This window comes from Protomyctophum parallelum, assembly GCF_964188405.1.
Source record: "Protomyctophum parallelum genome assembly, chromosome: 9".
NCBI classification, from domain to species: Eukaryota; Metazoa; Chordata; class Actinopteri; order Myctophiformes; family Myctophidae; genus Protomyctophum; species Protomyctophum parallelum.
Genome location: NC_139706.1, coordinates 45729803 through 45752414, shown reverse-complemented (window position 1 = coordinate 45752414; position 22612 = coordinate 45729803). Strand labels below are relative to the sequence as shown.

Genomic DNA, 22612 nt, shown 5'->3' with positions numbered 1-22612 from the left:
TTCCCTGAAAATGATCATCAGGATGTTGATGGATTGTGTGAGAACAAGAGAACCAATAGCTGAGTTTTGGAAAAGGGGGTAATCATCTGCTATCATTTGACAGTGCAAGTAGCCTAATAACTCCATAGAATGAAGAGGAGAGCATATTGGAAATTAGGCTTTTGAGGACATGCATCTAAACCATACCATAGTCCGTAATCAAGCTTAGTCTTGTCCGTCGTCATTGGAGTGTGCGGTCCCCTTCCTGAGAGAATCAGTGGGAAGTTTGCTGTCTTAAAAGACTGCATGTTCACTTAAATCATATCAATGGAATATGACATCATAACCGTCAGTCATCCAGGTGTAGAAACTCCAAGGTGCTGACAGACTTACAAGTTGAACACATTGTAAGTCATTGCAACACCTGCCCACGTTATCTTGAACGCACCATTTCTCCGCCTATGTGCTCCTGAGGTGTGTCCTCTGCCAGTCAGGGCTGCATTCAAGTAGGCAATGTGCTACTGAGCTGTTGTCAATGTGTCCTGCGATGAAAGGTTTTTGTAATTGTAGCAGTTTGTAGGTACGTGATGGCTCAGGCTGTCGTCTTTGTCAGCACCACGTATCAGTCTTAAATTTTCTGCCTGGTTGACTTCATCTACATCAAACTTTAGGAAAGCAAACAAAAGGCTGATTTTCATGTTTTATCTATCATGACATCAATGTTTTTGTGCTGCCTGCTAGTAGGCGTGTAAATATACCAAAAAGTCCCGTACAGCATTGCAACATTTAAGAACATATGTGTACACTCCTAATAGTTGGTTGATAATAATGCTAACACTTCATTGTAAACTAGAGGTGTGGGAAATGATCTAAGAGGGGGTCCATTTTGGTTACATTTGTAGTGTACACTCTAAATTAAATTATCATAAGTATTTACTGTGTTCTGGACTAGTGTACTGTTTTTGCTGTGTACTTTGAAGTGCCCTTGGTTTACAGCTGTTGTGTGAAAACCTTGTTTTCTGTATAATGGGCAACGCCTCTGTACAGTTGTAATGCTCTCACTGAACATTCTCACGATAGATACGCTTATACATAAATTTATTTTGGTTTACCGTAATTTCCGGACTATAAGCCGCACCTGAATATAAGCCACACCAGCCAAATTTAGGGAAAATACCATATACAAGCCGCACCGGACTATAAGCCGCAGCTACGTTAGCTCAGAGCCTGAGATGGCTCTGCGTTAGCTGTAAAAATCCATAGATTAGCCGCACCGTTGTATAAGCCGCAGGGTTCAAATCATGGGTAAAAAGCCGCGGCTTATAGTCCGGAAATTACGGTACTAAATATTGTTTGTGTAATGTGTAAAGTATGTTTGAAGATGACGTCAACAAGTGATTAATATACTTGTTCATGGTACAGCAGGGTATATCATATTAATATTGTTTCTGATGCTCTAGCTGCCCTGTTCGGATGCTCCGACGCCTCCCTCGCGCTGCCATATACTGTACAGCAGACGCTTATGCTCGGCACATTAGTAGCCAAAATAATTATCTTAACTGAGTGGAAGACACCCAATGTTGACTGTACCATGTTTTACTAAATGGCTTAATGAATTCGTATCTTTGACACATTTGGAGAGGTTGTGTTGCAACGGCCAGGACAGCAACTTTTGAATATATATGGGGCCCTATTACAGCTCACCTTGATATATATATATATCCACTGTATAACTGCTAGCCTGATTGCCCTGCTGCTATGCTCTTGTTGATGTTAATACTCTGTATGGGCTCTTTTTTAAACCAGTCCCTTGACTTAAAGTTCCCTCGTCAAGAAGTGCCCCTCCAGCTGAATCAAGTTCCCTTGATTTAGGGTGCTGGGTATAAAAAACAAGTTACAGTTACGAATACACTCGCCCTCCTTGTGCAGAAACAGGAAACAGACACCATTCGTTGCTATGGTTACCATCATGCCATTGTGTACCTGTTATTTGGTTTGTACAGTTATATTGCATTGCATCGTGTATATGTTTTGTGTGGCATGTGGATTTCATTAATATGGACATTTAAAAGGAAATACAGCGTGACTTTCAAAAAGGACATGTCATATACATCCATGGTGTTTGTAAATCATTGTGTTCAAAGTTGTTTTGTGTGGTTTTATTTATAGTTTTTCACGGTGGGACGTGGGGTAACGTCAGTTGTGAACGTCAGTTGGAGCGTTGTCTATTCTGCATCAGATGAAGATTGTTGAGGAGCAGTTTATTTATCATTTATTTGTGGTGGTAAATTACATTTGTAGGTGGCGGTTTCCATGCGGACAGAGAGCAGGGCTGCACAAGACAATCGAGTCTAGATCGGCATAGACTCGCTCTTGAGGGCTTTATAAGCCACTTCCACTCAAAGTGTGTAGGGCGAGTGGCGAGGAGGCGGTTTAAAAAAGAGGGTATGGCTGCTGCTCTGCATGCCCTGCTGCTGTGCTTTTGTTGACGTTTCACGATTGTTGTGTTCATATTATAGGCCCATGCTATCCCATCAGTCATCACGATAGGTCTCCCACTCGTTTCTTATACATTGCCCAGTCTGGTTATGTATGTCTTGTTTGTCATGTCTATAAAAAAATCGAATAACTAATATAACAAAAACAAAAAAAAGTGATTATACACTGACGCATCACGGTAAAGCAAAAAAGGACCGACTTCAAATATGTATTTAACTGTTTGAAATAACTAATGAAAAAGTAGCAGTTTAGAGATTCACACTCGGAACCCGGAACAATGAACCTTCTGACTAATGACAAGGCACCAACTCATTTCCTGACTCATTTCCTGACAAACTCCACCCAAAATCATCTCATTGTTGTCTTCAAAGCAGAAAGATGTCTACCTGTGGCTGATCCTACTAGTCCTCCTCCTCACCTCCTTTATCCCTTTGAGCCAAGCTCTTATCTGTCCTGCTTCCAATCTCACTAACCTCGGATTGTGTCTTTATTGTTGAGTCAGTATACACTAACCTTGGAGTCATTAGGAGTCGTGACCTGAGAATGCCTTGGGATTGGAGAGATCAAGTTTCTAAAAATAGCCTGTGTGTGTGTGTGTGTGTATTCTCTGTGACCCTGGTTGTATGCAGTGTCTCATTGGACAGATGAATGTAATCTTGATCTATACTTGGCTGATGTTGTATTGACCACTTCAGGACCAGAGGGAGATTTATTACATGTATTGTCTGTCTTGACTGAGCATTGTACTGGCTGTGGTGGTTGACCACACTTGAAAAAATACTGTTGACTGTGAATGCATGAATGATAAATTAATGGCTTGTTAAAGGTTCTTTGAATGTACCATACAGTAACAGTATCTTCTAATGTCTCCACTAAAGGCAGCTTGCATCTTAGATCTGTAAGTATTCTGCATTCCTGAAATAACACAGACATCCTCCACGGACATCCTCCTCTGCCCCCCCTTCCCCGTTTCCCGTCCTGTGCATCTAAGGACAGGAAATACATTTGTTAACTACCGAGTACTGTACATGGCATAAATACAGTATGTGCTCCCCCTGATGGAGGCAGTCTCTCCTGCTATGGGATTTTACTGAAACAGCCCATGGGCCCTTTTTGAAACTAGCTCCTCACCACTCGCCCTACACACTTCCACTCGGTTTGAGCATAGATGTATAAATAATAGAGACTGCACTGGGATTCCCCTCCCATCCAGTGCCATCTCTATGATTTATATATGTATGCTCAAACCAAGTGGAAGTGTGTAGGGCGAGTGGCAAGGAGCTAGTTTCAGAAAGGGGGTATTAAAGTATGCCGTTCCCAGGCCAGTTTATTTGGGGAGTGCTTGGTTTTTGTTCACTCAACGTCCAGTGTACAGGCGCACTCAGCGAGGCTCTTGAGTGCCCATGCTGAGCAGCCCATGGCCTCGTCCATGTCCACCAAGGGGTGGTCGCAATTGGTTATGAGTATCACTTAACCCATTCTGACCTGAGATCAGATTCATACGAGGTTTCCACTGGACACACACTGGTCTGATTAACCCATTCTGACCCGAGATCAGATTCTAAAAATGTCAGTCGTTCTTCGATTTTTCAAAAATAGCAGACCTACAAGCTCGTATCGCGCCACTCGGTGGCGCGATATGAGCTTGTAGATCTGCTATTTTTAAATAGCTAAAGCATGACATGATGCCGACACCAAAATCGGTGCCCGTTCAGAATGGGTTAAACCAAAAACGAGCACTCCTTCTGCGATGTTCAGTCGCAGTGATTGGGGGCGGGGTTTTGAGAATGGCACACATTTGAAACAACCTGACCTGAGTCAAGCCATTAACATACAGTAGCCTCCTCCTTCCTTTGATCCTCTTCATCATGTCCCACTGAAATGTTCCCCCTCGGTGGTAGTAAAACCTGTACCTTTTTAAGTGGTTGATATATGGCTTCAAATGCCTCTGATGTGTAACGAGACGAGTAGGGTAATGATGGGAGGAGGGAGTCATGGGAGTCAGCGTGAGGGTGAGAGAGAGAGAGAGAGTGTAGGAGGACTTCGAAGACATTCCTGACATCTCCCCAGTTCAGCGGCCATGACATGGTTCCTTTACCATTATCACCCTCTGTTTTTCCACTTTTTCTCATTTCATCTTTCTTCGCCCTTTCTCCCCCTATGTTGCCTTCTTTGTCTACAAGGGACAAAAGCTGGTTGCAGACATTAAACTTAAGGGGTTTGTTTTAAGCCAGCTAAGGGCCAGATGGGTGGGCCTTGCCAAATAGTACAAGCGAGGCAACTGTAGGCATGGAACATTTGAAATAAATTGCGTAAACCTTTCCTTGCCTTAACTTATACCTGGCATTGCCCTAAACTGTCCTTGAGGTGTCTCAAGTACGCGTCTGCTAGTCCCAAGTACATTCAAACAAACCCTATATGGGATTATTTACAAGGGCAATTTCCAATTTCACCCATGTCTGATTCCATTACCATTTACTTATTCCTCCATCCACACCAATCTTAAGTCTATTCCCTTATTTTCCTTACGCTTGCATCTCTCCCATCTATCTCTTCATTGGAGTCCAGGGGGTTTGTTCTGGAGCTGAGATCAAAGGCTTCGGACACACCTCTTTTCTTCCTGTGTCCTCCTTACCTTCTCTCCCCTCCACTTCCTGTGTCCTACTCCTACCCTCCTTCCCAGGAAGGGTCACAGTCTCTGCCCACCACTCCCTCCTTCCCAGGAAGGGTCACAGTCTCTGCCCACCACTCCCTCCTTCCCAGGAAGGGTCACAGTCTCTGCCCACCACTCCCTCCTTCCCAGGAAGGGTCACAGTCTCTGCCCACCACTCCCTCCTTCCCAGGGAGGGTCACAGTCTCTGCCCACCACTCCCTCCTTCCCAGGGAGGGTCACAGTCTCTGCCCACCACTCCCTCCTTCCCAGGGAGGGTCACAGTCTCTGCCCACCACTCCCTCCTTCCCAGGGAGGGTCACAGTCTCTGCCCACCACTCCCTCCTTCCCAGGGAGGGTCACAGTCTCTGCCCACCACTCCCTCCTTCCCAGGGAGGGTCACAGTCTCTGCCCACCACTCCCTCCTTCCCAGGGAGGGTCACAGTCTCTGCCCACCACTCCCTCCTTCCCAGGGAGGGTCACAGTCTCTGCCCACCACTCCCTCCTTCCCAGGAAGGGTCACAGTCTCTGCCCACCACTCCCTCCTTCCCAGGAAGGGTCACAGTCTCTGCCCACCACTCCCTCCTTCCCAGGGAGGGTCACAGTCTCTGCCCACCACTCCCTCCTTCCCAGGGAGGGTCACAGTCTCTGCCCACCACTCCCTCCTTCCCAGGGAGGGTCACAGTCTCTGCCCACCACTCCCTCCTTCCCAGGGAGGGTCACAGTCTCTGCCCACCACTCCCTCCTTCCCAGGGAGGGTCACAGTCTCTGCCCACCACTCCCTCCTTCCCAGGGAGGGTCACAGTCTCTGCCCACCACTCCCTCCTTCCCAGGGAGGGTCACAGTCTCTGCCCACCACTCCCTCCTTCCCAGGGAGGGTCACAGTCTCTGCCCACCACTCCCTCCTTCCCAGGGAGGGTCACAGTCTCTGCCCACCACTCCCTCCTTCCCAGGAAGGGTCACAGTCTCTGCCCACCACTCCCTCCTTCCCAGGGAGGGTCACAGTCTCTGCCCACCACTCCCTCCTTCCCAGGGAGGGTCACAGTCTCTGCCCACCACTCCCTCCTTCCCAGGGAGGGTCACAGTCTCTGCCCACCACTCCCTCCTTCCCAGGAAGGGTCACAGTCTCTGCCCACCACTCCCTCCTTCCCAGGGAGGGTCACAGTCTCTGCCCACCACTCCCTCCTTCCCAGGGAGGGTCACAGTCTCTGCCCACCACTCCCTCCTTCCCAGGGAGGGTCACAGTCTCTGCCCACCACTCCCTCCTTCCCAGGGAGGGTCACAGTCTCTGCCCACCACTCCCTCCGACCCAGGAAGTGTCAACGTTCTCTCATTACATCCTGCCATTCTGTCACTGTCCCACTGATTCGTCAGAACAAAGACAAACGTGGCTCACCCAAACTCGGCTCTTTACGTTATTAAAGGTATATTCAGTGATTTCACTCAAAAAACCTTAGGTTTCGTTTTTGGCTGTGGGACCCAGCCTTTCATCCAATCAGGATAGAGAGCCAAAAACGAAACCTAAGGTTTTTTGACCCCCAGGGTTTAACTGGGGACAGGGAGGAACTCCTTATATGGTCAGCACACTCTATAGTAGAGAGGATTATCACAACAAAACAAAAGAATAAGTGATATTTGAATTAAGTGAAATCACTGAATATACCTTTAATATTATACTTTAAAAATGTTCCGGGTGAACAACCACTCTTAGTAGACTATCCTATCCAGAGTGACATCCAGTCCAAAGTGTAAAATCAGAGCGCCTGAACCCTGGTCAACCAACAACGGGTTCGAGTGGTCAAAGTAAATAGAGTAACGAGAAAGCAATTAGCAGGTAGACCTCAAACCTTGGCTAGCATCTGTCTAAATAATATAATTGGCATCTGGAAAAGCAGACGGCATCCATCCATCGAAATAACGTAACATGAGCATTATGTGAACAAGTAAACATCAACACCAACTAAATAGGCACAAGTACAGTGGATAACCAGTGCAGTCGGCTGAAATAATTGTCACGTTTGTGGGAGGAAATGAGAATATGAAGATATTTCTTTCTCTTCGGTAAAAAAACCCTGCATATTCTTTTCTTTTTGAAGTACAAATCGACCCTATGAATCTTTATAATACTACTCTTGAAAGTACTCTACCATCACAGCCTGTTATACCAATAAGGACCACCATAGGTTCTCTGCGGTGGTCTTCTAAGAGCCACAGTAGAATGACTATACATACTTTAAAGGATTATTGCTTTTTTTTTTTTTTTTTTTTAAGATATTTTTTTGCGGCTTACGCCTTTATTGATTTTTTAAGGGATAGAAAGTAGGCTGACAGGAAACGGGAGAGAGATGGGGGGATGACATGCGGTAAAGGCCGTGTCGGGTCCGGGAGTCGAACCCGCGGCACACCGCGACTGGATCACCAGTCTGGTGCCCAGACCGTTACGCTACGGCCTGGGCCAGGATTATTGCTTTTAATCTGAGACGGATCTCTGGGTGAGTGTTTTTTGCATGGGCTGATATTTTTAGGGGATTAAGGATGGCTGGCAGTGAGGTCTAGATGCTAGAGAACACAAAAGCAGCATGTAACTAAGAAGTGAAGTGACTTCTGCTTGTCTAGACACTGAAACTGTAACCTGCGTACTAAGGTCACTCTGGATAGTGTTGTCTGAATGCAGAAAGAGTATAAACTATAATGAATGAATAGGCTTTGAGTCAAGCAGTGTTGATATTTTAACGATGCATGCAACATTGTCGCTCAACTGTTAATGTCGGTGGTTGAGTGACAGTGTTGTGAAATATGCTGTGTGTGAAATCGGTTGTGCAAGCAGTCGTTACTGACACGCACGAGGAAGAGGATTATACTGCCTTTATGTTTGTTGAAATATTGCAAATAATATAGACCGTGTTATGTGATTTAGGTTGGGGTTGAATGGAATTCATTGCCGAGGTCCAATTAAGCCCCCTTAAAGGCAAAAAGTCCCTGTGGCTCTTTTCCTCAACATTTTGGTCAACATCAACAAAGGGCACAGAAAAGCTGTACGTATAGTGTGTGAGCTTGTATCTGCGTGTGTGGTGTGTGACACCAATATGCAACTTAGGCTTAAAAGATGGGTTGAGTATCAACTCACTGTTATGTTTGTTTGTGTGTTTAAAATGATTTACTCCCCAGTCCGCCCCCAGCCCCTTGTAAAAGGATCTATGTTTTTCTGACCCCAAAAGGGTTAACTGATGGGGTAGACACACACACGCGCACACACGCACACACTCCACCCTCACTGACTGTGCAACCCAACCCAGTGTAGCGTTCTTCTGAGCAACAAAGACAGGAAGAGTCATTAATAAATCACTAAATAACTACACCGCTAAGACACTTTACCTCCCTCTCTCCCTGCCTTCCTCATTTCCTCCGTCTCCTCTCTTCCCTTCTTCACCTCTTGTGTGTGTGTGTGTGTGTGTGTGTGTGTGTGTGTCCAACATGTCTCTACTGCCATGTTAGTAAACGACCCCTAAGATTGAGATGTGGGAGAGATGGATATGCGTCACTCATGTTCGTGGTCTTGGCAAGCTCTCGGGTTACTCATTCCTACACGGCCACATTTTCACTTAACAAATGCTCATTGGACTCTCTCACACACACACACACACACACACACACACACACACACACACACACACACGTGTTCTCTCTCTCTGTTTCTGGCCTCCAACCTCCATAGCAGGACAAGTAAGACAATGGCTATAAGTAAATGAACAAAGGTTGCCGATTTGATTGAGTTCAGGACAACCACACAGACGGGTGAGAGGAGGCTGCACTAGGTTAACATCGTATGGGTCCAGGTTCATTTAACACTTTGTCTTTAGGTTTTCTTCATGGCCACGGCCTAAGGAAAAAGCTATGTGGCTATTTTTCTCTACATTTTGGTCAACAACAAAGGGCACAAAGTCTGTAACTCAGGCTTAACAGGTAGTTTGACTATCGACTCACTGTTGATTACAGACACGGTATGTTCCAAACATGCACTTTGGTTGTTCCATCTACTCTGGGCAGTGGGCACCAAACACCTATTCCACTTAACCTTAGCAAAATTCAATTTTGCCGACAGACGTATTTATTTTTAATTTAGCCGATATGTCGGCACCCTCCTCCCACTCTGCCTCTTCCTCTTGTGTTCCTCACATTCCTACATCCATCAGCTTAGCTGCTCCTCCTCTTCCTGCGCTCTCTTCCTCCTCCGCTCGTCCACTCCTCCCATTTCCTCCCCTTAAATCCTCCCTTCCCTTTGTTTCTATATTAGGAGAAACAAGACGTTTGTCTGCTTGATGGTGCCAGCCAGGCTCTTGTGCACTCGATGAACTTTGTAAATTGCCATATTCTTCCTCATACCTCAGTTCTGGTGTTCTAGGTGAAACTCTGATCAAAATAGCCTTGCACATTCTCTGGTTGTATAACTTGTAATAATGGTGAAGATTAACTATATAATTGATTTAGCTGGGGACTCTTTCTGAAACCCCCCCCAAGGGGCCCCTCAAATCCTCTGCACAAAGTTGCACTTTCTAGTGCAGTGCTCTGCGTGGTGAAAGCTGTAAAACACTAAGTTTGTATATGATTACAAATTGTAAGATTGATCAAATATTTAATTCTGAATATGATATAGCCCTACTTGGCTGAGAACACTTGTGTTAAAGCTGCTGACTCACATAATGACATGGCTGTCTGTCTGTCTCTGCTATGAGAAAATGTCCCCCATATTAGAGCTCATCTTCAGGGACTACCTGTCAGCACATGTGTGTGTGTGTGTGTGTGTGTGTGTGTGTGTGTGTGTGTGTGTGTGTGTGTGTGTTTGCGCGCGTGTGTGTCCAGACAACATGAGCAGATGAGAATAGGGCAACCTCTCCTCTGTCTTCGTGACTGAGAGCGGTGTCCTCTAAATCCATTGATTGGATGTGTACACTCTTGTGCATGTTTTTAACTCATCATTTCTACGTTGGGGACTATGACAACAGCACATGCACATTTGTGTCGGCGGAGGCCTGGAGAATGCTGAATTTGTCCAAACAGCTGTTTTGTCATTCAGATGAAGTTCGTTCCTTCCTCCCACTCGCTGGGTGTGAGGCAAAGCAACACGCACACACACACACACACACGCGCACCGCGAGGGGGGATAGCAGCCCTGGGGCTGTATCATGCCTGTATCATGTTCCAGTGTGACAGTATAGACCCGTTGCTGCTGCAGCTCTAGTAGTAGCAGGCTGCATATCCTGTTACACATTGACTCTATGAATGGAGCTAGACGGTCTGCATGTAGAGTTCTGTACCATTGTTTGAGTTCTCTTTGATTCTAGAATGGAGGTTATGGGTTTATTACTATTATACCATTCTAGAAAGGAGATTAGTTTCACTGTGCATGGTTCTGCTTATATAGTTCATACTTTTGTCACTTGTATGTTTTGCTGAGGTGGAGGGCATCACTGTTTGACTAAATTAATTGAATTCAAGTCCTTGGCTGGGGGAACCCTCTAATAAGCATTAGGCTATTTCAAATGTCGACATACTGTGTGTGTGTGTGTGTGTGTATGTATGTGCACACATACTGTATGTATAGAGCTGGGAAAATCCAGTTAAAATGGAGCTAGTATGGTCTGCATGGAACTGCACATAATAGCCGACCTGTGTTGTTGGGTGACTGAAGCAAACCCACACCAGAGAGAGAGAGAGAGAGTGAGTTTGTGACAATGGCCAGTACACTGCACGCCACAGCCCTGTTTTAATTGGTGCGTGGCTAAGAATAGGTAGCCTTGTGTCAAGCCAGACCAGACTAGCGCACACTGAGCTTTATTCATGGGGCCAGGCCAGCATGGTTTTGGCCCGGCCCAGTCCAGCAGCTTTGGATGCTTTCATCCCAGTTCCTTGAGGTTGTAACTCCTGCCAGGGAGCTCAGCTCTGTATAACTCTTAGGACCAACAGTCTAACCGTAGAAGTGTCACTGAGACGGATGTAGAATTGCACCTCGTATGGCCAAAGACCAAGCCATCTAAAAACAGGATGTATGTACGTGTACGACTGTCACTGTACGTCTCCTCAAAAGTCCAATCACAGCTCATCGTGCTGCTGATGAAGCACATGAAGCACCTCAGGCTCCGGTCATAAATGAACACGGCATAAACGAGTCTAAACTATGGAATGCCTGGAGAAGTGAAAGTCAAAGTGAAGCACAAAGTGTTAATAGTGATTTATACTTTGTTCGCATGCCAGTGTTGTGCACAAACAATAGCCAATCTACTGCCATGGTGTGGAGATATTCCCACCAACTAACTAATAAACTAATTTTATATATTGGCTGTGCAATTGTGCATACTAGTGGCTTATTGTCGGTATCAGCCGGTAACACACTGGAGTCTATCACGGAACCAACCAAAAAAGCATCCACAGAGCCGTTTGGTCAGTGGTCACCCACCCTATATATACGACAATTTGTACGCGTTACTGTACTGTACTGAGTACCCACAGTTACAACAGAACGAACTGACTTATGATTGTACATCCTGTGGGTTTTGTGCATTATTCTGATTTCTGTTGAGTTGAACTACACTCTGAAAGTCCCTACCTACCTACCTACCTGTCTGACTGACTGACTGGCTGACTTGACTATTTTACAACCTGCTGTGAAAGAACTGTGAAAGTGTGGGCTACTAGTTGTACATCAATGTGTGTGTGTGTGTGTGTGTATGTGTGTGTGTGTGTGTGTGTGTGTGTGTGTGTGTGTGTGTGTGTGTGTGAAAGTGAGAGATGTGCTCTGCGTACATGAACCATGTCATGAAGACCCAGAAGCAACACCCTACATGTGTTTTGCCATTGCATACAGTCAGCCATGCACAGTCAAATGCCAGGATAGAGAGAGGGAGCCCTTTGATTTGACTTGGCAGACCTTGGGTCTGACAACCACACTAGAACAGCATGGCAATGCAAGAATGAGCTCATCGACGCATACCAGGGCGTGTGATATCTCTCTCACTCATATGCGTGCGTGCGTGTGTACACACACACACACACACCATGTTGAAGTCATGTAGAGAATGCTAGGTAGTTGTGCAATAACATAGTGTTCAAGCCTGGGTCATTCTTTCCAGGTGTAGCGGGACACACCCATGTGTGACACATACACACACACACACGCACAGTCAAAAATTATAGTACGAATGCTTTGGGTGTGGTAATTACTAATTGTGTATGCTTAATTGGGTCTAAGTGGAGCATTTGAAGTGTGTGTGTGCGTGTGTGTGTTTGTGTGTACGCGCACGCAAGTGTGTAGATAGTTGGTTTGTCGGTGGTGTTTTAGTTTCCCCTGCATTCCTTTCCAAGGAGTGGTGAAAATCTGACAGCCTGAGAGAAAGATGTATCAATCAATTCTTCCCGTCTGTGTCATCTTCTTGGCCCGAATGACCCCATGATGTTCACAGTACTGTCTGTATGCTTACAAATATAATGGCGTGTTAACTCTTAAGAGTTTACAAATGTAGCCAAATGGACCTGTAATAAGTAAGTAAGTAAGTACATTTTATTTATAAAGCACCTTTCTTAACAAAGTTACAAAGTGCTGTACAATGAACACAATAAAAGCAATCAAAAATTAAAACGGGACAGTACAACAAGCAAATAAGAACACAATCAAGTACAATCAGGAAAATGTTTCCGAAATAAAAACGTTTTCAACAAACTCTTAAAAATATTGACAGACTCAGCGTTTTTTAAAGTGCAAGGCAGGGCGTTCCATAGGGTAGGTGCAACTACTGCAAAGGCACGGTCACCCTTTGTCTTTCGTTTTGTCCCGGGAACCATGAGTAGGCCTTTGCCAGAGGATCGCAGGGATCTCACATTGACCTTGGGGGGCAGAAGATCACAGATGTATGGTGGGGCCAGTCCATGTAGGGCTTTAAAGCAGGGGTATTCAACTGGCGGACGGACCACCCAAAAAAAAAAAAAAAAAAAAAAAAATGTTTTTTTTTTTTTTTAGTTAATAATATAAATAACATCAGATGGTACATTTCTCATGTGAAATTGCTGCAAAGCCCCCAAAATGTCCCCCAAGGGCCCCCAAAATTCTGGCGCGCGGTGTGATTTGGATTTGGAGTTCCACTCCGGGCCTGCACTCTGCACCCTATTATTGGTTGGTTGGAAGGGGATCTGATTTGTATAAGCTTGACCATACTAAACGGGCATAGAGCCCCGCTCTCCGATGGACGCCGCGCATGGGACCGGACCTCGGTCTTATTCAAAAAAATATTTGTGGACCTTCATCATTTCTAGTTGAGGACCCCTGCTTTAAAGGTAGTTAACAGGATTTTAAAATCAATTCTAGCCTTGATGGGCAGCCAGTGGAGTGTGGCTAAGACCGGGGTGATGTGTGCTCGACGGTTGGTGTTGGTGAGAATTCTGGCTGCTGTGTTCTGTACAAGTTGAAGTTTGGATATTGGGACTTTAATCACAACGTGTGCCTTCTCAGCTGCGGTTACATGAGCTGATTACATTTATTCTTAATTCAATTAATTCAGATGATGACCTTTTAGTTGAGTGCTAAATCAAAAGAATCAATGATGCATCCAAGGCATTGTCCTGTTCTCCACACGACCGTTTCTGACATTCCTCACAAACATAGCAGCAGTTTTATCAAAATTAATGTCATTAAATGCATGGGAGAAGGTGAGAGTGAGCCCAGGATGACCGTGACAGAAGTGTCCGATCAAATCACCATTCTTGTTTACCAGGGGCAGAGGGGAAGCTTTACGTTCCAACATATGGTGAATTAATGGCCCTACACACAACCATCATAGTACTATTACAAATGTAAATATAAGCATTTATTAGACTAGACTCAGTAGACTGGTACGTGTTGGGTTCTACTCGTGAAGTTGTGAATGCATGCCATTCACAACTTGCATGTAGCAGCTGTGTGTGAATCCACATATGACTGCTGGGGTAACTTTAACATGTTGGAGAAGTTCTTCTTCTTGGCCAGATTCTTGGCTTAACCCATTCTGACCGGGCACCCATTTTGGTGTTGGCATCATGTTATGCTTTAGCTATTGAAAAATAGCAGATCTACAAGCTCATATCGCGCCACCGAGTGGCGCGATATGAGCTTGTAGGTCTACTATTTTTTGAAAAATCGAAGAACGACTGACATTTTTAGAATCTGATCTCAGGTCAGAATGGGTTAATCAGACCAGTGTGTGTCCACTGTCCAGTGGCAACCTCGTGTGAATCTGATCTCAGGTCAGAATGGCTTAATTTAATTGAATTGTGGATGACTTCAAGCAGCTCCGTCCTCACTCTGTTGCCCTTTTCATGCTGCCTTTGAACAGACACAGCTCAGTCAGATTGCAGAATCAATGTGTCAATCAATGAGGTCTGTGTTGAAGGCACCGCTGCTGGCACCGCGGCGCTGGCATGACAGAATGGGTTTGAAATGAGAAGTCTGTGCACCTTTCTACCTTGAACCGCTCCCTGATTCTTTTCCCTTATTTCTCTTCCAATTTAGTTCTGATTGCACAAATGCGTTGCTCGCACAAATCCGCCCTTGTTGTCCCTCTGTTGTCCCTCTAACACATGGGTTTTCAACAGGTGGTCCGTGGACCACTGGTGGTCCGTGAAGGTGTTGCATGTGGTCCCTGACCATGCATTTAGTAATGTAGGAAAGTGAAGATTCGTATTTGAATTTATTGTATTGACCACAAGTTGAGAAACAATGCAGTAAATAATCTGGTGACAATGATGACGCATCGATGTTGTCAGTTACTGGGAAGACGGATGTCAAGAACTTCCACAGAAAAGTGAGTTAGAATCTCAAGCGAAACCGCACCGGATTTCCTGGTTGAGTCACCATTATAAGGAAATGTGCCCATAATGAATCGCAAGTCTCTGCTTACTGAGTCATAGAATAAGTTACAATGAACAGCAACATGAGTTTAATATGGAAGGTTAATTTCTTTCCCCCACACCACGACCATATCCACCCTCCCAACACAACAATGGTCCCCAGGTTGATTTTCAGTCAGGGTGGTGGTCCCCAGGTTGATTTTCAGTCAGGGTGGTGGTCCCCAGGTTGATTCTCAGTCAGGGTGGTGGTCCCCAGGTTGATTCTCAGTCAGGGTGGTGGTCCCTGGTTCATACTCAGTTGAAAACCCCTGCTCTAACACACACACTAGTGATGTACCTACCGGGTCTGTTTTATGTTACAGTACAGTATATGTTGGCGGCCAACAACAACACCAACATTCTTCTGTTTGTAAAGCAGTGAAATGTATTGGTACTACCTGACATGTGTGTGTCAGTGTCTGCACATGCATCATGCTGCTCATGCATGCATGCATTAAAACGGCTGACCCCAGTAGACCCTGCAGTGTCCTGTCTCTTCTCTCAGCAGGAGGAATGTTGCCCACTCTTCTTAACTAGTTCCAGAGTCATGCTGCCCACTGTTTCTTCTGGTCAACACAAGGGTGATACCCATGCTTGTACTTTCAGAGAGTACATGCTAAACCCAGTCTGAGATGGCTGCTTTTGAGATGGATGATGTATATGGCTATTGGCTAGGCTACACAAAGAATATTGGTGTAAGAGTCTGTGGCTTAATTCATAGGCCTGACCTGGGCACACACACACACACACAACACCATTTGACTTGGGTTAAAAGGGGCTGTCTGTCTGGCACCTTTTTTATTTTGAAACCTGTGTGGCATTTGCGATTTCTCAAAGGTAATTCCGCAGGCTAATGTGGTTGTTTGTGTCCTAAAGTGAGAGCATGTGGTTGCTCTGCTCTCTTCCCCTCTGTCTGACTCCAGGAGTGAGCTAGCTTGTTATCTGTGTCCCCAGACCTCAGCCCAGGTCAGAAATTCTCTCATTTACACCTGATCTGTGTATAGAACACAAGCATCCCTTGTGCCCTGGCTTAACAGGCTTAGCTGGCGCTGACCCTGGTTGACCATTCATACCAGATTTAGACTCTCTTCCATTTCATTTTCATCAATCGAGAAAGTGGATTTTATTTAAAAGTTGCTGAAAGGAAGGAAATGCGCTGGAAAAGGTTATAGGAAAAACCTCAAAATGTGATGGGCTGGCCTGTTTAGTGAAATTTATTCTTCACTTCAAATGTCAAATTTTCCTATACATGGAAATGTGTCTGTCCATTAAAGGACCACTTCACTACTTTTCAACCTTCATATAATTGGTCCTCAGTCCTCACTAATGCTCATGTTTTTTCTACTCTGTCTGTCTCATATTAGGGCTGTGGGCAGTTCAGAAACCCGTCCACCAGTGACATCATCGTTAGGGATTTTTTTTTAAACCAGAAAAAAATATATATGTATATGTGTATATATATTATATATATGATTTGTATTATCGTGTGAACGATGGCTTCCATTTTCGCATTGCAACTTTTCAGGAATAGAAGGCCTGCAGTTTCTATTAGCTTGGATTCCCCATCGATGATGTCACTGGTGGATGCATTTCTGAACTGCCAATTATATGAAGATAGAAAAGGGGTGAAGTGGTCCTTTAACCTGTATAAAATCTCACATATTTAGTAATTGAACCCTCTGGGTCCTGCGAATTCATGCATGCATTTTGTGCGAGTACCAGCCATTAGTACAGCTTCTTGTCCCTGACCACCAGCTACACAGAACGGAAACAATTATTCATACTTCCTTACTAAATGACAGATTCAGTGGAACAGAATTCAATAGAGTAGAAGTGTTTCTGTTCCTTGTTTTCAACGGAACGATCTATTCTTCTATTGTTTCCATTTCATGGAACGGTATGATGGTGATGACGTTGAAAACACTTTGTTACAAGAAATGCACGACTCTGTAACTCTGCAAGTCCCGACCTGTGTAGTCCCTCTTTCCTCTGCCTCAGAACCTCTCCTGTTGTCGATTGTACTGTTATCAGCGGTCCTGATGGCGCTGGAACATCAGTAGTACAGATATGTTATATGTTATGGTACAGCCTCAGCTTGGCTGACTCAGTGACAGCACATTTATCTGCATATTAAAGCATATTGATAACCGTGACATGATGATTGTCTACTACTGTATCAGAGGGACTGACTGTATGTACAATATGAGATGCAAGTGTGTTCTGCTCATTCTGTTCTTATCATGGATCCATAATCTAACTAGGGGAGTGGACGTCATAGATCCACTGTCCTACTGTACATATTTCTCTGTGTAATACACTTTAGAATGTATGTGTAACGCTTCACTGTGTTGCCATATGCGCCTGTGACTCGATGGATCCTCACCCCCCCACCCCAAAGATTTCGATGGAGACTTCTAGAGGTCTTAGAGATGGTCGCCCTTGAATCATTACATTATACACAAACATCACAAGGCCACAGAACATAAGTAGAGGTCCCAGTACATGATTCTGTTTCCCAGCTTGGCTGTTTGAGAGCGGACCATAAGCAATCGTTGATGCAGCGATTGTGCATCCAGTCTCTAGATGCATTCAGCGGTGGCCACTGATGGCTGAGGCAGGACTTCTTGTCCTGACACTGGCACTTCCTGAACGGCCTAATAAACACTGTTGTCACCAATTGATCCTTTGTGACGTGAAGTCCCACCAGTGCTGCTCCCACCCAATTGGTTGATGTTGCTACTTGCTAGGTTGGACAAAAATCTTCTCTCTCTAAATACATTGCCACATATTGATATTATATGTATTCAGTTCTTGGTTTATACCTTGGTATGAGGAACATCTCGTGTGCAGTATAGTGACTGGGCATAAACAACCGCTGCTTTGCGGAAGGAGCCTGCTGCTTGGTCGGGCAGGGACCTGTCAGAAGGCTGTCAGAGAGTCCTTTGGCTAGGGTTAGGCTTGTGGGGCGGTGGCTGGAGGTATGTATTGTACACACAGGTGGGTGGGACTGGGGAATTGGCACTGCATAGTTTTGGCTGGCTGTCTGTGTGTCTATCTCTTCATCTCCCCAACATACTGTACCTCTGGTTTGTTTGCTGTCCCTCATGATGCTCCAGTCCTACTGGACCATCTTCCTTTTCTCTCCCTCCTCCTCATCATGTCTGTGGGTTACAGGGGGGTCTGAGGAAGCCAGTAGTTTGAGATAGAGAACGGGCACGAGAGTGGTGGGCCGAAGGGGTGGGCTGAAGGGAACCATTATTCTCAGGGCTCAATGGTCCCTTTGTGCTGATGTCCACTGTGGAATGGAGGGGAGAGAGAGGGCCATGCTACCAGTACCCTGTCATAATGTTTTTCTACAAAACACAAATAATTCACACGGACAGAGCGACAGACTTGTACCTGGTGTAAGGTGAGGCAGAGCATCCGGGTGGTGGGTCGATCAGGTTTTGATTCAGAGAATCTGAATCCATCACTTTTGTTTGAGGTGTGGATTCTACTTTTAGACTCAAGTCGATGAGTTGAGTTTTCCTCGTGTAGTCTGAGAGGTGAGAGTGGGGAAAAGTGCAGAGGAGTTGAGAGAGTGAAAGACGGATACAGAAAAAGATTGAGAGAAATTGGGGAGGGAGGGAGAGGGAGAGCGAGAGAAGGAGCACAGATGAGAGACCAATGAGTGGGTATAAGAGGACTTAGACCAGACTTTAGAATTGATCTTTTATGTACACATAATTCAAATGGTTGATTCTCAGTAGTAGCCTACAATACAATACCCTTCTGTTTTGGGTGATTGACGGAGTAATATGTGCAATTGTAATTTACGCTAGTGGTTTCATACTTGGTGGCAATGCTTGTGGGGAAAAGTAATGCCAAACCTTCCACTTGTTGTCCTGCCATGTTTGTGTGTCTGTGCTACAGCATTGTGCAAAAAAAGAAAAGATTCAAAACAGAATGTAGGCTTACCAGACAGACGAAAACATGGATTCAAACCAGCACTTTATGTATGCTTTTTATTTACAACCTAAACGGTTATGTTTGCAATGTAGTGAAACCAATGTGATATTTGATTTTAAGTATTGTGTATATGTTCTTTTGACTTTGCATTGGTTTGCCCTGATTGGTGACTGATTAATGGTGTGAATTTCTGTTTTCTATCCTATCCACCATTATATCTGTGACTGCGTATGAACATGGGTTCATATAAAAAAAAACTGGGCTAGTTCTCATGGGAGCACATGGAGATGTTGCTTGGTGCGCACTGGGCAGACTTCTCTACTCTACCACGTTACCTTAGCCAGCATGAGACGGATAAAATGAACTAGTCACTCAGTCACTACAATGTTTAACCCATTCTGACCTGAGATCAGATTCATACGAGGTTTCCACCGGACACACACTGGTCTGATTAACCCATTCTGACCTGAGATCAGATTCAAAAAATGTCAGTCGCTCTTCGATTTCTTTCAAAAATGGCAGACCTACAAGCTCGTATCGCGCCACTCGGTGGCGCGATATGAGCTTGTAGATCTGCTATTTTTAAATAGCTAAAGCATAACATGATGCTGACACCAAAATGGGTGCCCGTTCAGAATGGTTTAAGTCACAGATGCATGCTTTGCATATCGTAAATATATGAACATTGGCTAAAAGCTTGTGTTTAATCCACATGGCTTCTTATTTACTTGGTTAGACTAGCTTCAAATGGCAGATTGATAACAACTTGTCATGGCAGTTTGGTTACAACCAAAACGGACTTCCTCTTCAAAATAAGAGCCACTTGTGATGATTGTAATTCACTAGGCATGGGAATGATCCAATTTCAAGATAATTGATACGTTTTGATAACCTAAAAATAATAATCTGAGAATCTTAATTTCTACGTAGAAAATAAAAATCTACATTTTGCTGATATACAGAAAGAATACAAAAGGCATATTATATTCCTTAATCAAATATGAGATACAGGGCCAGCCAGGCAATGGCATCTTTGTATGAGGAATAAAATTGAATGAAAAGTGCACTGTCTTGTCTGTCACATCTCATGCAAAAGCGGGGACGGCCCAATGTAAGGAGGGGGACCCACATGTGCGTGAACAGCACATTTCTTTTTTTAACAGTTAAGTTTCATTATTTTCTTAACGGTGACTATTAACTATTAACATCCCTCTTATGAACACTTTTCTAAGTCTACATACAGGATGTAGATAGAGAGAGAGAGAGACATTAATATTTATACCAGAGCTAGTAAATGTTGGTACTCACTGGCGGCGCACCAGACATGTGCACCTCTGCATATGAACCTCAGTGTCTGTAAACCTCTAATCCCCAGATGAGACTATAAATCACTCTCTTCAGAATGTGTTTAAGTATATTATAAATCACTCTCTTCAGAATATTTTATATGACATTGTACATTGTACACTATGACTGTATGCCTGTCCCTGCCTCCTGTAACCATGTGGCGGTGTTGTCACAGCAGTGACTCCCACTGAGTGACCCAGTTTCCTGTGATGCTATGCTTATTTCTCTCTGTTGAAATCGCTTTGACGTATAACAATTCTTCTAAAGCTTTAAAAACAATAAAAACATGCCCACCAATATTGTTTGGACCGACTGAACCGGTAGTCATTTTTAAACCTGCTGTGGCAAGGTAAAGAAATTACAAACACCCCTGCCAACGGCGTTTCCATGACTCTAAATCCATCTTGTATTGCATGTAATAGGCAATACACTCCCCCTTTTATGTTAGCATATTGCTTGGCTGATCCAGGGAGCCTCTTAATAGCAGTCATCAGTGCCATGGTATTTTCCTTTCTTTGAATGGTCAACTATCTATGTGACCAGAGTGTTCGTGACTCTAAATGTCCTTCCTGTGTGTGTGTGTGTGTGTGTGTGTTCTTGTGTAGACGTTCACGGCGTGGTGCAATTCTCACCTGAGGAAGGCTGGCACGCAGATTGAAAACATTGAGGAGGACTTCAGAGATGGACTTAAACTCATGCTACTGTTGGAGGTGATATCAGGTAATTTAAATGGCATCTGGTTGGGAAAGAAGGCTGTAGAAAGCTTTTTTTGTTTTGTTGCTTTGATTAATAAAGAAAGCTTTTATTAATAATGGCAGAATGCATTTCCTTTTTTGTATTTATTGTTAGTAGTGACACTGAACATTTTAGTTACATTGTTTTCTTTTGTGCGACTATATCTTTAAATGGAGATGTCTGTCTGCCTGTCTGCCGGTCTGCCTTTCTGCTGAGCCTGTGGAAACATGTTATCCTCTTGACACCACAGGAGCTAACTCATTCAATTTTTGTTTGCTCTTCCGTGTGTGTGTGTGTGTGTGTGTGTGTGTGTGTGTGTGTGTGTGTATTTGTGTGTAGGCGAACGGTTACCCAAACCTGAGCGAGGCAAAATGAGGGTCCACAAGATCAACAATGTAAACAAAGCCCTGGACTTCATCGCTAGCAAGGGTGTCAAACTGGTCTCCATTGGAGCAGAAGGTCAGTATGTAACTATGCACACACCCACTACTCATCATGCATTGACCAACAATCCATAAAAGGTCATAAGCAGGTGCATGATATACAAAAGGTCTTACCGAAACCGCAATGCAGTTTGGATGGAAAGCTCAGAAAATACATGCATATTAGAATATAAATGCACACTGTACTGCAATAGTTACATCTTTCTGTATGCATATTTTATCCTTTTTACTTCAAGTCTTTCTACAATAATTCAAACCAAACATTTAAAGTATTTGGCTGAGTTTCTTACCCAGAGTCACAAATGGGCAAGCAATCGAGTGTTGAAGTGTAAGCGAACCAGTGCCCCTGGGCCCTGACCTCTGTCTTACTCATGAAAAGAAATGTACCTCCATTCTCATCTCTGTCCATCACAATCTCCATCTCCACTCTCCTTTAGATTACTTCTGATCTTATCTGTGAGTGGAGCAAAGGTCCTTGACTAGGCCACTAAATCGTTCGTGCGTGCCGTGCGTGTGCGTTTGTGTGAGAAAACCATTAAAGAAAGACGACATAAAACATAGTGCATAAAACATGCGTGTGTGTCGACTAGAGCACTGTGACCTTTTCTCTGCTCCCTCTTAACAAATGACTGCCACCCCAGCTCTCATTCCTACTGCATGACACCGGATAACACCCCTCCTACAGACGGACACAAACATGCACACATACAGTACAGACTCACATGCTGAATACAGTATGCACTCATAGGGCACAGACAAAAATGCCCTAGAAAATATCATCTGGTGGAAAATAAATAAATGAGCATTGTACACAGAACAAAGGATGACCACAAGATGGTGGTATGGAGGTAGCTGGACAGAAAGTTCCTACTGTTTAAACGGTGAACATTACACCACTATCTATTTAAACCACATTAACCCATTCTGACCTGAGATCAGATTCATACAAGGTTTCCACTGGGACACACACTGGTCTGATTAACCCATTCTGACCTGAGATCAGATTCTAAAAATGTCAGTCGTTCTTCGATTATTCAAAAATAGCAGACCTACAAGCTCGTAGCGCGCCACTCGGTGGCGCGCTATGAGCTTGTAGATC

At 44.4% G+C, this 22612-nt stretch overlaps 1 protein-coding gene across 2 annotated transcripts in view; it reads left to right on the top strand.

The window, feature by feature from the left end:
• Positions 1-22612, top strand: part of actn4 (actinin, alpha 4) — a 78513-nt gene that overhangs the window by 23846 nt on the left and 32055 nt on the right. For both annotated transcript variants that reach the window (XM_083773847.1, XM_083773846.1), the window contains exons 2-3: positions 20941-21055; positions 21410-21529. In XM_083773847.1, the coding sequence (XP_083629973.1) occupies positions 20941-21055; positions 21410-21529 (235 nt within the window). The remainder of the gene's footprint in view (positions 1-20940; positions 21056-21409; positions 21530-22612) is intronic.